Source organism: Phocoena sinus, chromosome 7 (genome assembly GCF_008692025.1).
Source record: "Phocoena sinus isolate mPhoSin1 chromosome 7, mPhoSin1.pri, whole genome shotgun sequence".
Classification (NCBI taxonomy): Eukaryota; Metazoa; Chordata; class Mammalia; order Artiodactyla; family Phocoenidae; genus Phocoena; species Phocoena sinus.
The window spans coordinates 55,028,881-55,046,542 of record NC_045769.1 but is presented as its reverse complement, the minus strand read 5'-3'; the positions used below and the strand labels follow the sequence as shown (position 1 = coordinate 55,046,542).

At 41.2% G+C, this 17,662-nt stretch overlaps 1 protein-coding gene across 1 annotated transcript in view; it reads right to left on the bottom strand.

Annotated features, from left to right (window-relative positions):
- CCDC141 (coiled-coil domain containing 141) overlaps positions 1–17,662 on the bottom strand; it is a 204,396-nt gene that overhangs the window by 55,588 nt on the left and 131,146 nt on the right. The window contains exons 9-11 of the mRNA XM_032637784.1: positions 8,048–8,189; positions 5,443–5,562; positions 2,925–3,116 (exon numbers count right to left, since the gene is read on the bottom strand). Of these exons, the coding sequence (XP_032493675.1) occupies positions 2,925–3,116; positions 5,443–5,562; positions 8,048–8,189 (454 nt within the window). The remainder of the gene's footprint in view (positions 1–2,924; positions 3,117–5,442; positions 5,563–8,047; positions 8,190–17,662) is intronic.

The window sequence follows — 17,662 nt, the reverse complement described above, 5'->3', positions numbered from 1 at the left end:
AAAACTGGAGGGCAGTGATGGTTACACAACTCTATAAATCTACCAAAAATCATTGCATCCTAAAATAGGCGAATTTTATTCTGTGTAAATTATACCTCAATAAATCTGTTTAAAGTCAAAGGAGGTGAATGTGAGTAACTGGGTTAAATAAATACAGCAGAGGGATTAAGTGGGATAAAGATTGACCGTTTCACCTGTCAACTGGTAAGTAGTAAGTATAAGCTCATAAGAATGGAGTGAAGAGGTGCAAATGGCAGGATGGAAAAGGGGATAAACCAAATGGCAGTGGGATGAGGATTAGGGAGGATCAGGAAGAAGAGGAAAGAAATGTCATCTTCCCATCCCAAGAGTCCAGTTGTGAATGGAAGGAAAATTACAGAGTGGTAGCCTCAGTGAGGGCAAGACTATTGGGGCAGAACTGTGGACCAAAGAGAAGGCAGCAACAGAAAAAGCAAATTTTTAAAATTAGAGGATGGATGCTGAAGCCAGATTCTGAAGGATGTAGGAGCAGACAGGGAGGGACTGATGGCTGATTAGTGCAGCACACATGCAGAAGCTCCACTTTATTGGTGATGGAGGAAGGGTGAATATGTCAGTGGGTTTGGAAGCTGAAGGAAGTCAAGGCAGTTAAGCTCAATGGACTCAGTCACATACAAGGTAAGGGCATAAGCTGACATTTAGGAATGGAAACTGCAGTAAGAAGTTTGAGACTCACTACCGAATGGGCACCAACTAGAGAGCATATGGGGGGCTCAGCTGAGCCAAAGACCCATAAATTTGTAAGAGCACCAATAAGCACAATTGTATGATTTTCCACAGGAGCGTCTGGAAGCTTGGAAAGAGAAGCTGAGTAAACAGAGTGTTGGAGTGATCTAGTATTGGGAGTTGGCAAGTCAGGGTAGAAGGCAGGGAGCTGAGGACATGGGGAATGGAATGGAATAAGCACAAGCTGGTGAGAAAAGAGAGAAAGCCTGAAGGTGTAGGAGATTGACAGACTGAGAGCACTGCCAAGGTGAGGACACAAGGCTCTGCCAGGTAAGAAAATAGATTAAGTGAAAGCTGGGAAGATGAAAGGACATGAGGTCCTTCTTGGGAAAGTTCTGTTTGCAAAGCTAAGGTTCCAGCCCTAGTCCCAAAACTCCTGGTCCCAGAGGCCAGAGGGGGCCATGGAAGTAGGCGCTGAGCTAGAAGCTAAGAAGGTACATTTCTGGCAATGAAGATGCAGAAAACCAAGCACTACTTTGTACCCTCTCCACCATTTCAAGTTGAGACAAAAATGTTCATCGAGGGACTTCCCTGGTGGCGCAGCGGTTAAGCAGCCACCTGCCAAGGCAGGGGACACAGGTTCGAGCCCTGGTCCAGGAAAATCCCACATGCCATAGAGCAACTAAGCCCGTGCGCCACAACTACCAAGCCTGCACTCTAGAGCCTGTGAGCCACAACTACTGAGCCCGCGTGCCACAACTACTGAAGCCCATGTACCTAGAGCCCGTGCTCTGCAACAAGAGAAGCCACCACAATGAGAAGCCCACACACCGCAATGAAGAGTAGCCCCCGCTCACTGCAACTAGAGAAAGCCCACGTGCAGCAACGCAGACCCAACACAGCCACAAATAAATAAACCAGATTAAAAAAAAAAAGATTCTTTCTTTTTTAAAAAAAGTGTTCATTGACAGAACAACCTGTCGGCTATAATACCTCTGCCTAACCCTGAGAGTTCCAGGATAAGAAAAAATTTAAAAAAAAAAATCCAGAATAAAGAAAGATGTGGAAAAGGAGGCAGTGGTTCCCTGAGATTTCCAGGGCCCGTGCGTGGGCTTCCTCCAGAGTGGTGAGAACTCAGACCCTTAGAGAACGAGAACTGGCAGAGGGATGTGGGCAGGCAGGATGTGGTCGTGCGAGGTAAGGGTGAGAGTATTGGGAGGGTGGTGGGAGGATGCTACCTAACTTGGGTTGGCTTTACCCCTGAGTGAGGCTTGATGGCTCTACCTCCCACTCAACCAGCAGCCCCTCCCTGAAAGGAGAGTGAACCATGCACGCCTGGGAGCATTGGGACCAGAGTTAAATGAGGTGGGACTCCAGTGCTTTGCTATGACTGATGTCACCTTCAAGAACCTGTGACCTTTGAGAGATGGAATTCTAGTCTACCAGAGGGAACTTTACAGATTATTTAGTACAAACCAGTCAAAACAATGCCTCAGAAAAAGCTCTCAGAGGAAAATTATTAAAAAGCATCAAACAAGACAGATCTGAGACAGGACCCAACAGCTTATAACTTCCAATTGTGTGGATTTTAAACAAATCACACAAATTGCTTAAGTATTCAAAGAGATTCATGACTTATTTTTAAATAGAAAATGACTTATTTTTAAATAATTTTGTTTTATGTTTAGGATATTGTAAATATTTGTAGGCCAGGGGCTTCCCTGGTAGCGCAGTGGTTGAGAGTCTGCCTGCTGATGCAGGGGACACGGGTTCGTGCCCGGTCCGGGAAGGTCCCACATGTCGCAGAGCGGCTGGGCCCGGTAGCCATGGCCGCTGAGCCTGCGCGTCCGGAGCCTGTGCTCTGCAGTGGGAGAGGCCACAACAGTGAGAGGCCCGCATACTGCAAAAAAAAAAAAAAAAAAAAAAAAAAAAATATATATATATATATATTTATTTGTAGGCCATAGTAAAAAGGGTTTCAACACAGCCACTTTGCTTATTTGTCTGTATCTACACATACACACTTGTATTATGTTTTTTAGTAAAATAACTTACTCTTTGAGCCTGTGTATGGTGCCTTGGAGAATAAAGGAGCTATAAGTGAGTATGTGCACTGGGGTGGAGGATCTGGAACGATCCACGAGGGTTCTATCCCCTTAGAAAGCAGGAAGATGGGCAGAGGCCATTCTGTCAAAGAGGTCAGCCCATAGGTACCGTACCTCCTCTGATGACTTTAGAAATGCCACATAAGTTTGCAGGACTTGTGACCTGGAGCTGAGGCTTTGGCCAAGTATGTTTAATTCTTCCTCTAGCCACTTAGCTTTAGAAGAAAGCGATGCCACTTCATCAAGTTCAAAATCATTTTTCTCTGTCAAGAGTTTTGCAGCTGCTTCTGATTCATGTGATGTCTCCTATAAAAACAAGGCACAGGAGGTCAGAAGCTGACAGGGGAATCATGAACACTCACATTCCAATACCTTCTGTACAGCCATCTATTACAATTATTAATTGAACTTGTAGCAAAACTCTCCTCAATGAAAAAGGCACATATTTTAAAATTCGAAAAGAAAAGGCACCTTAAAATGAAAACGACCTCAAATTATTCTTTCAGTCTATCACCTATACATCTTATTTAGAACATTCTATTTTCTGTGTCACAAATAGAAGAAAGTTTGTTTAGTAAGAAAGGTTGTAAAACACATTGGCAGAAATGTTTAAAATAATTTAAATAAATTAATTATACATGATGATTGCTTTATGAAATTTACCAGTAGCTCTAGAAAAATTCTTAATTTTGTTATATAAGAGATGACAAGTTTATAGAAATTGTTCACTCATTTTTTGATTTACAAAAAAAATGCCATATCAAGCATGCGGTCTTCTTAAAGTCTCCATCTACAACAGTTTTTAAATAAGTGTAGGGAAAATGGTACAGATGAGGTGTGAATAACCTAAAGAGTCAGTGAATTTGACTTGCTAGGGTTGCTCTCCTATGTCTTCTTCTGAGTGCAATTTTTGTCATGTGAAATCTAACCACTGATTCAATGGACGAGTAGGTATTGTAGGCGCTATTTACACAACTGCCGCAGAGCTGTGTAAAATTTCACGTGAGACCAAGCTAGGATTCAAGCAAACATGAAAGACAGATGCTCCACTCTCATTTAGAGCAAGGAGGGATTGCGCTCCTACCTGTATTTAATATGCTTCCCAGGTACTCTACTGAATGGAGGTAATTTTAATTTACAGGAGCTGCTCCCAGAGAGCCCTCTGGAAGGAGGAAGTGGAGGAGTTTCTCCCCTTGAAATTTCCTCCTTCCCTCTAAAATTTTTTAAATAAAAAAATGAAGGGACTGCCCTGGTGGCGCAGTGGTTAAGAATCTGCCTGCCAATGCAGGGGACACGGGTTTGATCCCTGGTCCGGGAAGATCCCACATGCCACAGAGCAACTAAGCCCGTGTGCCACAACTACTGAGCCTGTGCTCTAGAGCCCTCAAGCCACAACTACTGAGCCTGCATGCCACAACTACTGAAGCCCTTGCTCCTAGAGCCCGTGCCCTGCAACAAAGAAGCCACCGTGATGAGAGGCCCGCACACCGCAACAAAGAGTAGCCTCCGCCCACTGCAACTAGAGAAGCCCGTGCCACAACAAAGACCCAACGCAGTCAAAAATAAATAAAGAAATTTATAAAAAAAGAAAAAAGTACTTCTCTAAATAAAATATATGAGGCTTTCTTTTTTAAAAAACTGAACTTGAGTTCAGGCATGCATTTCATTTTAGACATTTTAAAAAATGAATTAAAAACAGCCCATTAATAATTGGTTCATCTGTGAGTTTCAGGTGGCAGTGCTGTCTGTGAAGGAGACTCTTGGATAAATTAGGAGTTTTGGATTAACATATATGCACTACTATATATAAAATAGATAATCAACAAGGACCTACTGTATAGCACAGGGAATTCTACTCAATATTCTGTAATACCTATATGGAAAAAGAATCTGAGAAAGAATGGATATATGTGTACGTATAACTGAATCACTTTGCTGTATACCTGAAACTAACACGACACTGTAAATCAACTGCAGCCCAATATAAAATAAAAACTAAATTAAAAAAAAAGAAATGATTGAATAGCGAGGCCGTTTCCTAGAGACCTGGGCACTTGCCTCACCTTCCTAACCACCTGCTGGGGCAGGCAGGGACTTCATGAAGGTTTGGAGCTGCTAGCAGCAATGTCTGAACCTAAGTCCCATGTGAAAGGGGTGAGAGGGTGCTAGAGAAGGTGCCAGGCAGAGGAGGGGGCAGTTTCTGTCTCTAAACATTGGGTGTGCAAACAACATTGTGATTTTTTTGCCTCCTGGAATCTAGCACTGATGCATGTTGCTCTTGGTAATTTTCTCTTGCAACTTACTCTAGCAGAAAATCACAAATAGCCTTGAAGAGGCGCTCTCCCGGCCTCAAGGAGCTGCTAACATCTCCTAGGCTAGGAAAGAGGGCCAAATGAGTGTTTAGCACCAGGCTATAATGCTGAGCTTCCGTGAGCTCAAACGCCCTAATAAATGCACCTGTAAATATAATTTAGATACACATAATGGTAGCCGTTTTAAGTCATTATCTGCCAGAAGACTAATTTAGAATTGCAGCCCTCAAGGGAGTTAGGATTAAGTTTTATAGCTACTGAAAATAAAGAAAAATCATATTTACAAAACCATAACCATAATAATAACTCATTTTATTTACCTTAGCTTGTTTATCTAGTTCCAGATATGTACTCAAAATCTTCTCTGATTCAGAAAGGTTGGAACCGACATCCATTGCATTAGAAATTACTGGGCTGATTTTCTGAATGGACATTTCCACCTTTAGGAATAAAGAATATATTGCACCCTTAGTAATATATATTGGCATATATGTATGCATATGTGTAGAGGAGATAAATATTACTCTCTACATTCCCATTATACTTTAAATGTATATCAATTTTAATCTAAAAATAGTTTAGTATTTCTTACTTAAATTCATAATGCTGCTCTTCATATGAGGTAATACTACTGACTCACCAATAGAGGATATATGTTTACAGATATTTCTTTTATTAACAGCGATGAGATGTAGGCAATAATCCACATTCTCTAAGAATTTATTATCTATATTACGTAGAAAGGATAATTCACTTGTCAACACATCAATAGAAATGAATTTTTCTGGTGCATTAAGTCATGATCATACACTGTGCACTGAAAGGGGCCCGATTTACAGGTATTTTGAAGCAGAGGTCCAGCATAGGTATTAGATCACTTTATGGATTACTATATTTAGGGCTGAGGGGCCCCGGGACAGCACCACATGCTGTACATGTAATAACAAAACACAGAAACACGCTTAGGCATTTAATTGATGAATGTGGGGGATTATGATTTGATCTTCAATACACATGAATTAGTGAATACAGTGAGCTTTAAGGGGTTCTATTCAATTCAAGTTACTGCCTTGCTCTGACTAGAGTTCATACTTCCCAAAGTCAAATTGGCTCTGACTTGGCAGTAGCCACACAAGAAACAGCAGCTGTTTGAGTTTCTACTGTGTTTTCCACCACCACCAAATTCGCTTGAATCTCAAGCTCCAGAGAATGCAGCACTACAGCTGCCACCATGTTTGTAATCTCCCTGGACCCAGGCATCAGAACAAGGTTCAAATTCCCATCTCTGGATCAATAACAGGCGAGGAGGCAATTTAGATAGAGACTTGGTTATTTAATGACCTCTCCTGTGAAGTCTATTAATTCTACTTGTGTAAGTCAGGTATATAAGTCCATTATAGCAAATGAAAAAACATCATTGAAAATTTGAGACCCAGACTTTACAACATGGTTCATTAGCATTAATGTAATTGAGACATTACTAGTTTTTGCTATAACCCCATCTACAGACAAGTAATTTTCTTTTAAATTTATTTATTTTATTTATTATTTATTTTTGGCTGCCTGGGGTCTTCGTTGCTGCGCGTGGGCTTTCTCTAGTTGCAGCGAGCGGGGGCTACTCTTCGTTGCGGTGCACGGGCTTCTCATTATTGTGGCTTCTCTTGTGCAGGATAGGCTCTAGGCTCACGGGCTTCAGTAGTTGTGGCACGAGGGCTCAGTAGTTGTGGTTCACGGGCTTAGTTGCTCCGAGGCATGCGGGATCTTCCCAGACCAGGGCTTGAACCCGTGTCCTCTGCATTGGCAGGTGGATTCTTAACCACTGCGCCACCAGGGAAGCCCCCAGACAAGTAATTTTTTATTTAGTCAAATAGTAGCTGCCTGGTTTTATTCCTCTTTGAAAATGGGAAATAAAATTCTTCAAACCACTATATTCACTTTGTAAAAAGGATTTTCACACATATGGTTTTATTCAGAGTGGCCATGTCCTTTGCATTGTCTTGGTTCAATAAATTATGATAATGGCAATTTATTCCTGGGACCCCTAAAACTCATCATTTTTGGTATCTACCTGCTGTTCTTGTGTTATGTGGTGCCATGTTAACCAAAATGTGCATATTGGAATCATGCACAGAATCATGTAAATCAAAGAGGACACAATCACAATATACACATGGTTCAATTAACACAGTTCTGTGCAAAGTGAGAACTGCCTTTGTGTAAACTTGTTCTGGGCTGGGAGGCAGGGAGGATGACACTTCTAGTTTTGGCAACCTGGGGCAGGGATGGTTGATGAGCAGTAGTGAATTACAACTTCATTCTGTTTGAATATAAAGCCTAATGTGGGATGAAGGGAATCCTAAGGAGACACACCTCTATCCTCCCACCGTGCCCACATGCTGCAGTTCCCATACCATCATCTATTATCACCAGGTAAGGAGCTGCATCTAAATAGTAGCTTATGCATAAAATAGATAACCAACAAGGATCTACTCTATAGCACAGGGAACTATACTCCACATTATGTAAAAACCTTTAATGGAAAAGAATCTGAAAAAGAGTATATATACATATATATAAAACTGAGGGCTTCCCTGGTGGCACAGCGGTTGAGAGTCTGCCTGCCGATGCAGGGGACACGGGTTCGTGCCCCGGGCCGGGAAGATCCCACATGCCACGGAGAGGCTGGGCCCGTGAGCCATGGCCGCTGGGCCTGCGCATCCGGAGCCTGTGCTCCGCAACGGGAGAGGCCACGGCAGTGAGAGGCCCGCGTACCACACACACAAAAAAAACTGAATCGCTGTGCTGTACACCTGAAATTTACATATCGTAAGTCAACTATACTTCGACGAAAAATTAAAAATAAAAACACTTATGCAAACCAAGAAATAAATAGTAGCTTAAGGAGGACACATTTTATGAAATTACCTTTCTTAAATAGCCCTCCACTGAGGCTGTTAATTGCTGTCTATTAAGAGCAAATTCCCTGTGCGCTGAACACTGTTCAGTCAGATGATCAACTCGACTCTTGATGCATCCCATCATCTCATGGACACCGGTCACCCGAGAGCTGAATGGAACAAGCCAGCTATTAGTTCACTCCACCCTCATAGAGAGGCCCCAGGAACAGGGAACATTTGAAAATGAACCTTTCATGATAAGTATGACTTGATAAAAGTTACTAAGCTTCAGGCTTTAGGATAATAGAAGTTAAGAAGCTGTAGTCCTGGTACAGCAGAGACCAAAACCAAATTATGTTGTTTTGTTTAAGTCAGTCAGTCCCGAGGGAAAAGATGAGTTATGGGTTTTTGTAACCAAGTCTAATCTTCTCTTCTAAAGGTTCACTTTTTATATTTCTTTAAGATATTCTGAGAAGCTTACGGCAAAAAACACAGTATGTTTGCCAAGAGTTTTCCTGGGGCTGTTATTTAAAAGCTTCATTTATCTAAAGATGCTCTTTGAATAGAAGTGTAGATCAGCCAATTAACAAAACACTGAATGATCCAATAGGGTAAAATATTTATGTAACACTAAGGTCCTTGTTCTGGATACTTACGAATGCTCAAGGCTGTAATCATTAGGTGAAAACCAAGGTATCACCAACAATGAGGAATCTGATGTACTTGTTCATAAAAAGAAACCAAGCCTCACACTGTCATTTTGTACCTGTGCTGGCCTCATGAGAAAATGAAAAGTGTGACATGACAGCTCATAAAATGAAAATGTCTTTAAAACAACAAATGAACTTTGAGTTGGACCCCATTTGCTGTGGTCTAAAGACACATTAGCAAGTTTCCTAACCATTTCCAACATAGGCTTACCAGCAATGAAAGGCAATGAAAGGACATTGCTGATCCAGTGAGCACTTTAAAGTTTTTCAACCTATCCCTGAGATAGAGCCTCTCCCAGCATATAAGAAGTTGAAGTCTTTAATTTCCTATCAGTCATTTCCTTCCAATACTCATAAAGATGAGCTGATAACTCTTACATTTAATTACCCAGAGCTTTAAAAGATCTTGGAACAAGATACAGATTTCAGTAGTTTTACCTCAAAAAATTAATTTATGACTCTGTAAAAATGAACTGAATTAGTAACGAAATGAGGGCAGGATCCCAACTGCCTGAGAGGGAACGGGACTTCACAGAAATGACAATGAGGCTGCCAAAGAGTTTAGAAGTCATCAGGCGGCTTGAGAATCTTGTTGAATGCACATGGGATTCAAGTGTGTCCTGTGGGGCCACCGGAGTCCCAGAGAAGTTTAACTGGAGGGGAAATCTTATTCCTGACGCCTAAGGTCCCACAGTCATTACACTTGAAACAACTTCACATTTTAATAACTCAGAGACAGTGAAGAGTATAATCAAGAAATCAGGAGAGTTTAGCAAATAATCCTTGTACTTATATCCACAAATTCTGTAAAAATATTATATTGGTAACAGTAATCATATTTTAACTACATTTTAGACTTTGCATGCTAAAAAGGCACTTAAAAGCCCAGTTGTCCTATACGTTATGGTTTTTCTGTAGAACATGCAAATTTGGAATGAGAAAGATAAATAAAAAAGAGAAGGTGAATAAGCACTGTGGAAAATAGGTACAGAGAATAAAGCTTGTCATAGTAAATGGGTAAACATTTTCTAAAAATAATCCACTTACTGTGACAAGGAACCATTTTTAATGTTTTAAGTAATCTCTTCTAATTCTCATAACTACCCGATGATCTGGCTGTAACTGTTATCTCTGTTTTGCAGATGAGCAAAGTGAGGTACAGAAATGCTCAGTAAATTGCCCAGGTCACATCGATTAAATGGCAGGGCTGGGATTTGAACCTATTCATCTGATCCCAGAGTCCACACTCTTTACCACCTCATAGTACCTTTTCTGGGTCCATGACACATGATGGGGGTCGGGGGGAGTATTCTAAAATTTCACTTTCCCTTGCACTCAGTGTTGATGGAAACAGGATTAGCCCAGCTGGCATGCTCTTTTGAAATTGGCTGGCTTCTCTAGGTAATGAAATGTCTGTCTGTAGTTTGCAAAGTGACCACTAGAGGGGCACGATATCGTATTCAAATTCACATCTTGAAGGCCCCTCCAGCACAGAAAATGGAAACGGGGAAACAAAAACAAATCAAGCATTCCTTCCGTAAAAATATTGCTCTCTAGCAACTCACAACTTTAATTTAGATGAATCACAACGAGCCAAATAGGATCTCTTGCTGTCTTTGGATGGATCATTCATTTTTAATTTTCCAATGACCTACGAGATTAGTCTTATTTTGTGGTGATTTATGTCTTATCCTGTATATCTATTGCATTATAAATTAAGGGAAAATACAACATTCTTTTCATTCACTTATCCTCTGTAGCCCTGAGCTACATAGCCTTGTAAGAAGCAGATCAATGCATATTTTCAAATTAAATAAAGTACACTTTGATCAATATTTAAGGGAAGACAAGACACAGATTTAAGGAAAAAGAACATATGCACAGATAGTTACTGTATTAAAAATGTCACTAGTAATGGTTTCTAATTGTTTTTAAACAAAGATGACTTTGCGGGCTTCCCTGGTGGCACAGTGGTTGAGAGTCCGCCTGCCAATGCAGGGGACACGGGTTCGTGCCCCGGGCCGGGAAGATCCCACATGCCACAGAGCGGCTGGGTGCATGAGCCATGGCCGCTGAGCCTGAGCGTCCGGAGCCTGTGCTCCGCAACGGGAGAGGCCACAACAGTGATAGGCTCACATACCGCAAAAAAAAAAAAAAGATGACTTTGCCCTTTGCCCAGTTATAGAAGTTTTAGGCTATCCAAAGACTGCCCAATTTCTTCTTCAATGATTTAGGATTCATAGTTAGGTTGACTGATACTTCCCTCCACTGTTTCAAGCCTTACAGGGACAGACTGAATTGCCTGTCCCATATGCATTCCCTTCTTATTTGTGGCTTAGACCGCATCCTTAGTACAACAAGTTCTCAATTATCTTGCTTACCCTAGCCAGCTCCTATTTTCCTCTGTCCTCAGCTAGATCATCTCTGTCTGATCAGGCATTAATCCCTTCCTTCTACCTGATTCCCAGTTGGAGTATATCTGTCACACTCCTAACCCCAGGGCCTCTCCCTCTCCATTCCTCTGTGGGGCCTTTAGGGACTTTCCACCCCCCTCACTTGTTCCCGTAAACCAATTCTTCTCCCTATCGTGCGCCACTCCTTCTCCCTATCGAAACCAATTCTTCTCCCTATCGTGCGCCACTCCTTCTCCCTATCGAAACCAATTCTTGGAGTTTTTCAGTTGACGGGGACTTTCCAGACAGCGGGTAATTTTCCAGTTGCCCGTAACAGGTATACGCCCTAACCGCCACAATGAACAAACAACTATAACGGCCAGAAGGTGGGACAAAAGTTCCTAAGCCAATGAATTCAAAAGTCACCACATTTACCCAATCATTGTGAGAATATACCCGCCCTATGAGTAAATAAACCTATAAAAAGTATGTGATTCCGCTTTTAGGGGTTCCCCATCGGCCTCCTGCGTGAGGTTCAGGGAACCCCGGTGCATCGGCTCCTAATAAACCTCTTGCGTGTTGCAGCGGCTCTCGACTCTTGGCGGTTCTTGGGCGAGTTGGAATCCCTCATAGACCGTTTGGGTCTAACACCTCCTTGGTGAAAACCTAGTCTGCAGCTTACAACCAGCCCTATTCTATCATTTTCAGTTGGAAACTTGAAACACTGATTCCAGACATTTGTTGTGAACATTCCAAAACATTTAAAAACATGTATAGCACGCATATTGCCAATTTCCTCAGAGCCTGAAATGCGGATGGTTTGATCAAAGGAAAAATATGACCTCACACTCTGCCAGCAATTCTTACATTAACTGAAAATAAATTAATAGAATTCCATCAGCCACCCAGAAATCAGTCCTATTACTTCACAGTAATATTAAATAAATGATGGGACAAGAACTGGGGACAGATAACAGAAACTTGGTTGACGGGAGTGCCCGGGCATTTTGTTCTGACTCTGATGAAGCTGCATTGCTCATGTGCTGCCTGATGGGGTGGGAGAGGAGCTACCAGTGGACCAGCTTTCTAGGCCTAACGATCTGTGGCTCTGTAACTTGCACTGGACATACTGCTTGATCTTTGGGCTGCCTGTCTATGAATGGATTAGATGGTTCCTGCCTGTAGTATGAGCATGGGGTACATCAGATTATTCCTGACATTGACTTTGACTTCTTCAAGCATCACAGATACTCTGGAGTGACAGACTGTGAAGGTTTCTTTAGACATTTGTTAGAAACTCCATCATGGGAGTATTTTCTCCCCTATTCACTGAGCCAGGAGAGGGGAGGGAAGGGGGAAAGAAAAATGATTGATTTTTTTTTTCCCTTCCAGAGAGCAGAGACATATTGACTTCTGGCTCAAAAATAGACTGTTACATTTGCTCCATGGAAGCGGTTGCCCTGTCTTTGCATCTGTTACAAACCAGGGCTGCGAGAAGAGAGTAAATCCCAATGTTAATGTGTTCTAATGATTCTTTCCTGAGAGCAGCAAGTTGCTTTCAAACCTTTCATAAATTACTATCGGGAGCCCATCTGGATTAGCAGCTGAACCAGATGCTAAGCACGCATCAGCTCACTCTATCTCATCAGAAGGGATCAGCTGATCATTTTTTTCTTTCTCTCTATGGACAAACTATACTTTGAAAATGGGGAAAAATATCTTCCTTATCTCTGGACAGGAACGCTTCATGTTTATCATCTCTATTTTGGAGGAAACAATCGCCACCATCTAGTTTTCATCCCTACTTTGAAAAAGTGCCATTTGAACTGTGGAAGGGATATGTATGTTTTTACAATAATTTTTTTCTGACTTAAGTTGTACACGTTGAGAATCACTGCCCACCAAACATATCACACCCACATGTATCTCTTGTATACACATGACAATAAAGAAACAGCAAGTAGTAAGTGGGGCTGAAACTACAGGGTTCCTGGGTTCTGGTCCAGATCCATGCAGAGATGCCCACATGTTCCACTCCTATGAGGCCAGAGAGACCAAAACATGTCCTACATGAAGGGTCCCATAGCTGGGATTCTCCCTGAAATCAGTAACAGGGATGGGATTCTCCCTCTTGTAAAAGGAGTTTGAAAAACGCTATAGTCCACTGCTGCTGAAGCCAAGGAATCAGACATAGCAGAGCAGTCAGGAACCCCGACTGTGCCCCAACCTGGATTTCTGGCTGCACCTCTGAGAGCCCCAGTAGCTCTATGGGAGCTCGGGTGACCCTGATCAAATAGCAGAAGACTGATTCTGGACAGGAGACCCTGTGAGTTCAGGTGGAAGTCATTGCAAAGCTGCTAAGGAGGAAAAAAAAAAAAAAGAGTAGAGAACAAAGCAAGGAAAATAAAGCTGAATAACAAACACTTCCCATCCAGAAGGACAATCTAAAATTTCAAAACACATGAGGAAAATGAATCCTAAGAAAAGACACTCAACAATCAAGAGCTAAATGTGCTCTACCGGAAATGAAAATAAGTAGAGCAATCTGAAAGTGACTCTATAAATATGTTTCACATCACCAGAAAGATAAAGGAAAAATGAGCACCCATAACAAAGAAACAAGAAACTCTGAAGCAAAAGCAGTCAGAAGTAAAACAAAATTGGATAGGAAGAAGAATGAGTTAGGAATCCTAGAAATGAAAACAGTATAGTTATGAAAACAAACAAAGGAATTCAATGGCTGAAAACAAAGGGAAAATTAACAAAAGAGAAAACTCAATATGAGGGATTCATTGGGAATGCAGTGCGAAGAGATAGAGGAATGAAAAATATGAAAGATAGTTCAGACATCTAAGACAGACTGGGAGCCTCCAACATTCTTCTACTGGGAGTTACAGGAGGAGAGAAAAGAGAGAAAAACAGAAAATCAATATTTAAATTGCTGAACATTTTCCCTGATTGATGACATAAATCCTCACATAAAAGGGGCACAGTAAGAGCTAACCAGACAAATATTCTCTTTTGAGGTAACTTAGAAGATATAAAAATACATTTTAATGTATTTCCTTCCAAAAAGTTTTTCTCTTGGCAGTCCTTTCCACCCCTTCCCCTCCAAAGTTAGTAAGATGCCATATACGTGATTTGGATCCTACTTTATATCCTCTTAACATTTTATTGTGAGGATACTCTCTGTCTTCAAATATTCCTCAAAAACACTCTTCTGATATTGGCTTAGATTATTCCATACTGTGCTTGCCCTTAAACTATTGGAACAGCTTCCTATTTTCTGAAAATATTTAGGTGGTTTTCAGGTTTGCACTATTATAAACAACACTGTGATGAGCAGCTTATTCATATATTTGTCCACTCACATCTCCTCCTCTCTTCTTTCCTCTCTAAGCCCTCTCATTGGAGAGTACTCCCCCTCAGCTGTCCAAGGCACAGATTTCTGCCCCCTTAGTCAGGCTTCCTCCGTAGACCCTGCAGTTTCAGACCTTCTTACTCTGGGATCCTTGCTATTTCATATCACATCATCAGTGTCATAAATGAATAAATTCATATTGCAATGAGTGACTCCTAGATATTTTACAAGAACCTAATCGAATTAGTCCTACATTTAATAGAAAGGGTAAACTTTGGGTGCATTCCATACTAAGAGTTTCAGAATTATACAAGCCTTAACAATGGTAACAGATTCAGATTGCAATTATGACATTTGCTCAACCCCTAAAGAGAACAACTTAATACAAACATGAAAATATTTGGAAAGTGGCTGAGTTAACACTGTCATAACTCAACTTTGCAATTTCCTAAATTTCAGTATCTGATATTTACCATCTAAATATATCATCAAACTTTTTTAAGAAAAGTTATTTTAAGTTCTTAAATGCTTGGTAGAATTCCTACAAAATGTGACAATAGATGACTCTGATACAAAGGGATTTCTGATTTTGTTTCTTTGTTTTGTTTTATGTTGTTGGAGGGTGGGGATTATTTTTGTTTGTTTTCCACGTAAGATCTTTTAAAATATTTTTGCTATGACATAAATTTTCCTTTATGCCACACCAGCCCCTTAACATTTCAAATCAAGTCACCTAGCATGTAAATACTGAGATAAGGAGCATAAAAGAGGCTTCCTACATGGTTGACCTTGAAGGCTGACCTCAAGTTGATGTCATGGTCTGGATGGGGAGATGATGCTGTCACAAGTCAAACAACTATGAGTCAGAACACCACAGAGTAAAAAGTGAGATAGAGCTGACAAATACAAAGGAATTAAAAAACTATTGTGTGGTGGGTATTGATTAGGTTCATCCTGGCTGGAAGATGTAGACCCTTCACCCATCTTGGATTATCAAATTCAACAGTGGTCTTCTCAAGTCTCACTCCTTCACTTGACCCATCCTGGTCACAGGAGCTTGGGATTGTGTCTCTCTTCTCTGAAGATGTGGCCCTAACACCCACTGTCCCAAGGGCTTCCTCAGACCTAGATCACACTCCCATGACATGTCATTCCCTTACTGGCCATTAATAAGGTTCTGAAGACTCAGGGCCAGGTTTATGTATCTTTGACCATCCTTGAAGCCCAGTGCTGGTATGTCATATGGATGCTCAATAATGTTTTAAATAAACAGAAAGAAAGAAAAACTTTGCAGGGAAGGTGAGACTTGAGTTGAAATTACTAGATAGATGCAGCACATTTTAAGTGTGTTAAAATGAAAAAAAAAATCCACATTCACTAAGTGGTCAGCCTCCTTGCTAATGACTGAAGTTGAAAGAAAGGAGACAGAGCTAGCAACCTAACAGAGCAGCTCAGACCTGCAATCACTCCACCCCTTACCACTGTGTGACAGGTAGTAGGTAAGTTATTTGAACCTCTCTGAGCCCCAGCTTCTACACCTGCAAAACACGGACAATGGTAATAGAAGTATCTGTATAACAGGGTGGCTTGAGGATAAAATTTGTTAATGTAGATAAAGCACACAAGCGTCGCTTTTATTGCCAACGAGCACTTGGACATAGTCTAACTCCCACCTATTTTATCTTGTCTTATGCCTTTTCCCCTTGTCACGCTCTCCTCCAGCCACACTGTCCTTCTTTCTGCTACACCTTTGCTGTTGTTCTGCCAGGTCCACTCATCTCCCAGCCATTTGCATGGTAGCTCCTCTCCTTAATCCTTCCCCGACTACAATGTCTAAAATGGTCCCCTCCCCACAGTCACTCTCTAGCCCATTTCACTTTTTATTTTTTTCATAGTTCTCATTGCTGTGTAAGTGCATCTCATCTGTTGATTTATTTGTTGGTTGATTGCTTTATCCCACCAGAATATAAACAGCATGAGGGCAGGCACTTCACCTATCACATTAGATGCTTGGGAGCACCTGATCTACAAACACACTCAATAATATTTTGGGAATGAGCAAATGAATGACTGAATGAACCATGCTCTGTCTAAAGTTCATTATCATTCACAATATCAAACAGGGTAAGTAGTGGTAGTCAACATAAATGAAAATCGTGAACAGAGAATGCAAAATCCCAACTTACCCCTGCTTCTATTTCTCTGTAAAATATGAAAAATCAACATTAAATGGATAACAATAAATGTTAGAGCAAAAGGGCAATACTTAAGGTTATATGAAAGCAAAGTATTCAGTCAGGATGAGGTTTATAAGCTTAAGTTCACCACAACAAGGTAGAATAAAAACTGGAACAGGGGCTTCCCTGGTGGCGCAGTGGTTGAGAGTCCACCTGCCGATGCAGGGGACATGGGTTCGTGCCCCGGTTCGGGAAGATCCCACATGCCGTGGAGCAGCTGGGCCCGTGAGCCATGGCCGCTGAGCCTGCGCATCCGGAGCCTGTGCTCCACAAAGGGAGAGGCCACAACAGTGAGAGGCCCGTGTACCGCAAAAAAAAAAAAAAAAAGAAAAAAAAACTGGAACAGTCTTTTATGCAGGAACAGAAATTGAGTCAATGCTGAAGCAAGTTTACCTGTAAATCTTGAATTAAATTTAGGGACAGGAAAAGCCAAATGAATACTTTATAAAGTAGCCTGGTTTTAGTGGGTGCTTCTATGTTTTTGAGTTTTGTATCTTTTTGAATTATAGTTTTATCTGCATATATGCCCAGGAGTGAGATTGCTGGATCATATGGTAGCTTTTTTTTTAGTTTTTTAAGGAACCTCCATACTGTTCTCCATAGGGGCTGCACCAATTTACATTCCCACCAACAGTGTAGGAGGTTTCCCTTTTCTCCACATCCTCTCCAGCATTTGTTATTTGTAGACTTTTAAAAGACGGCCATTCTGAATGGTGTGAGGTGGTACCTAATTGGAGTTTTGATTTGCATTTCTCTAATAATTAGCGATGTTGAACATCTTTTCATGTGCCTGTTGGCCATCTGTATGTCTTCTTTGGAGAAATGTCTATCTAGGTCTTCTGCCCATTTTTCGACTGGGTTGTTTGTTTTTTTGTTATCGAGTTGTATGAGCTGTTTGTATATTTTAGAAATTAAGCTCTTGTTGATCTCATTATTTGCAAA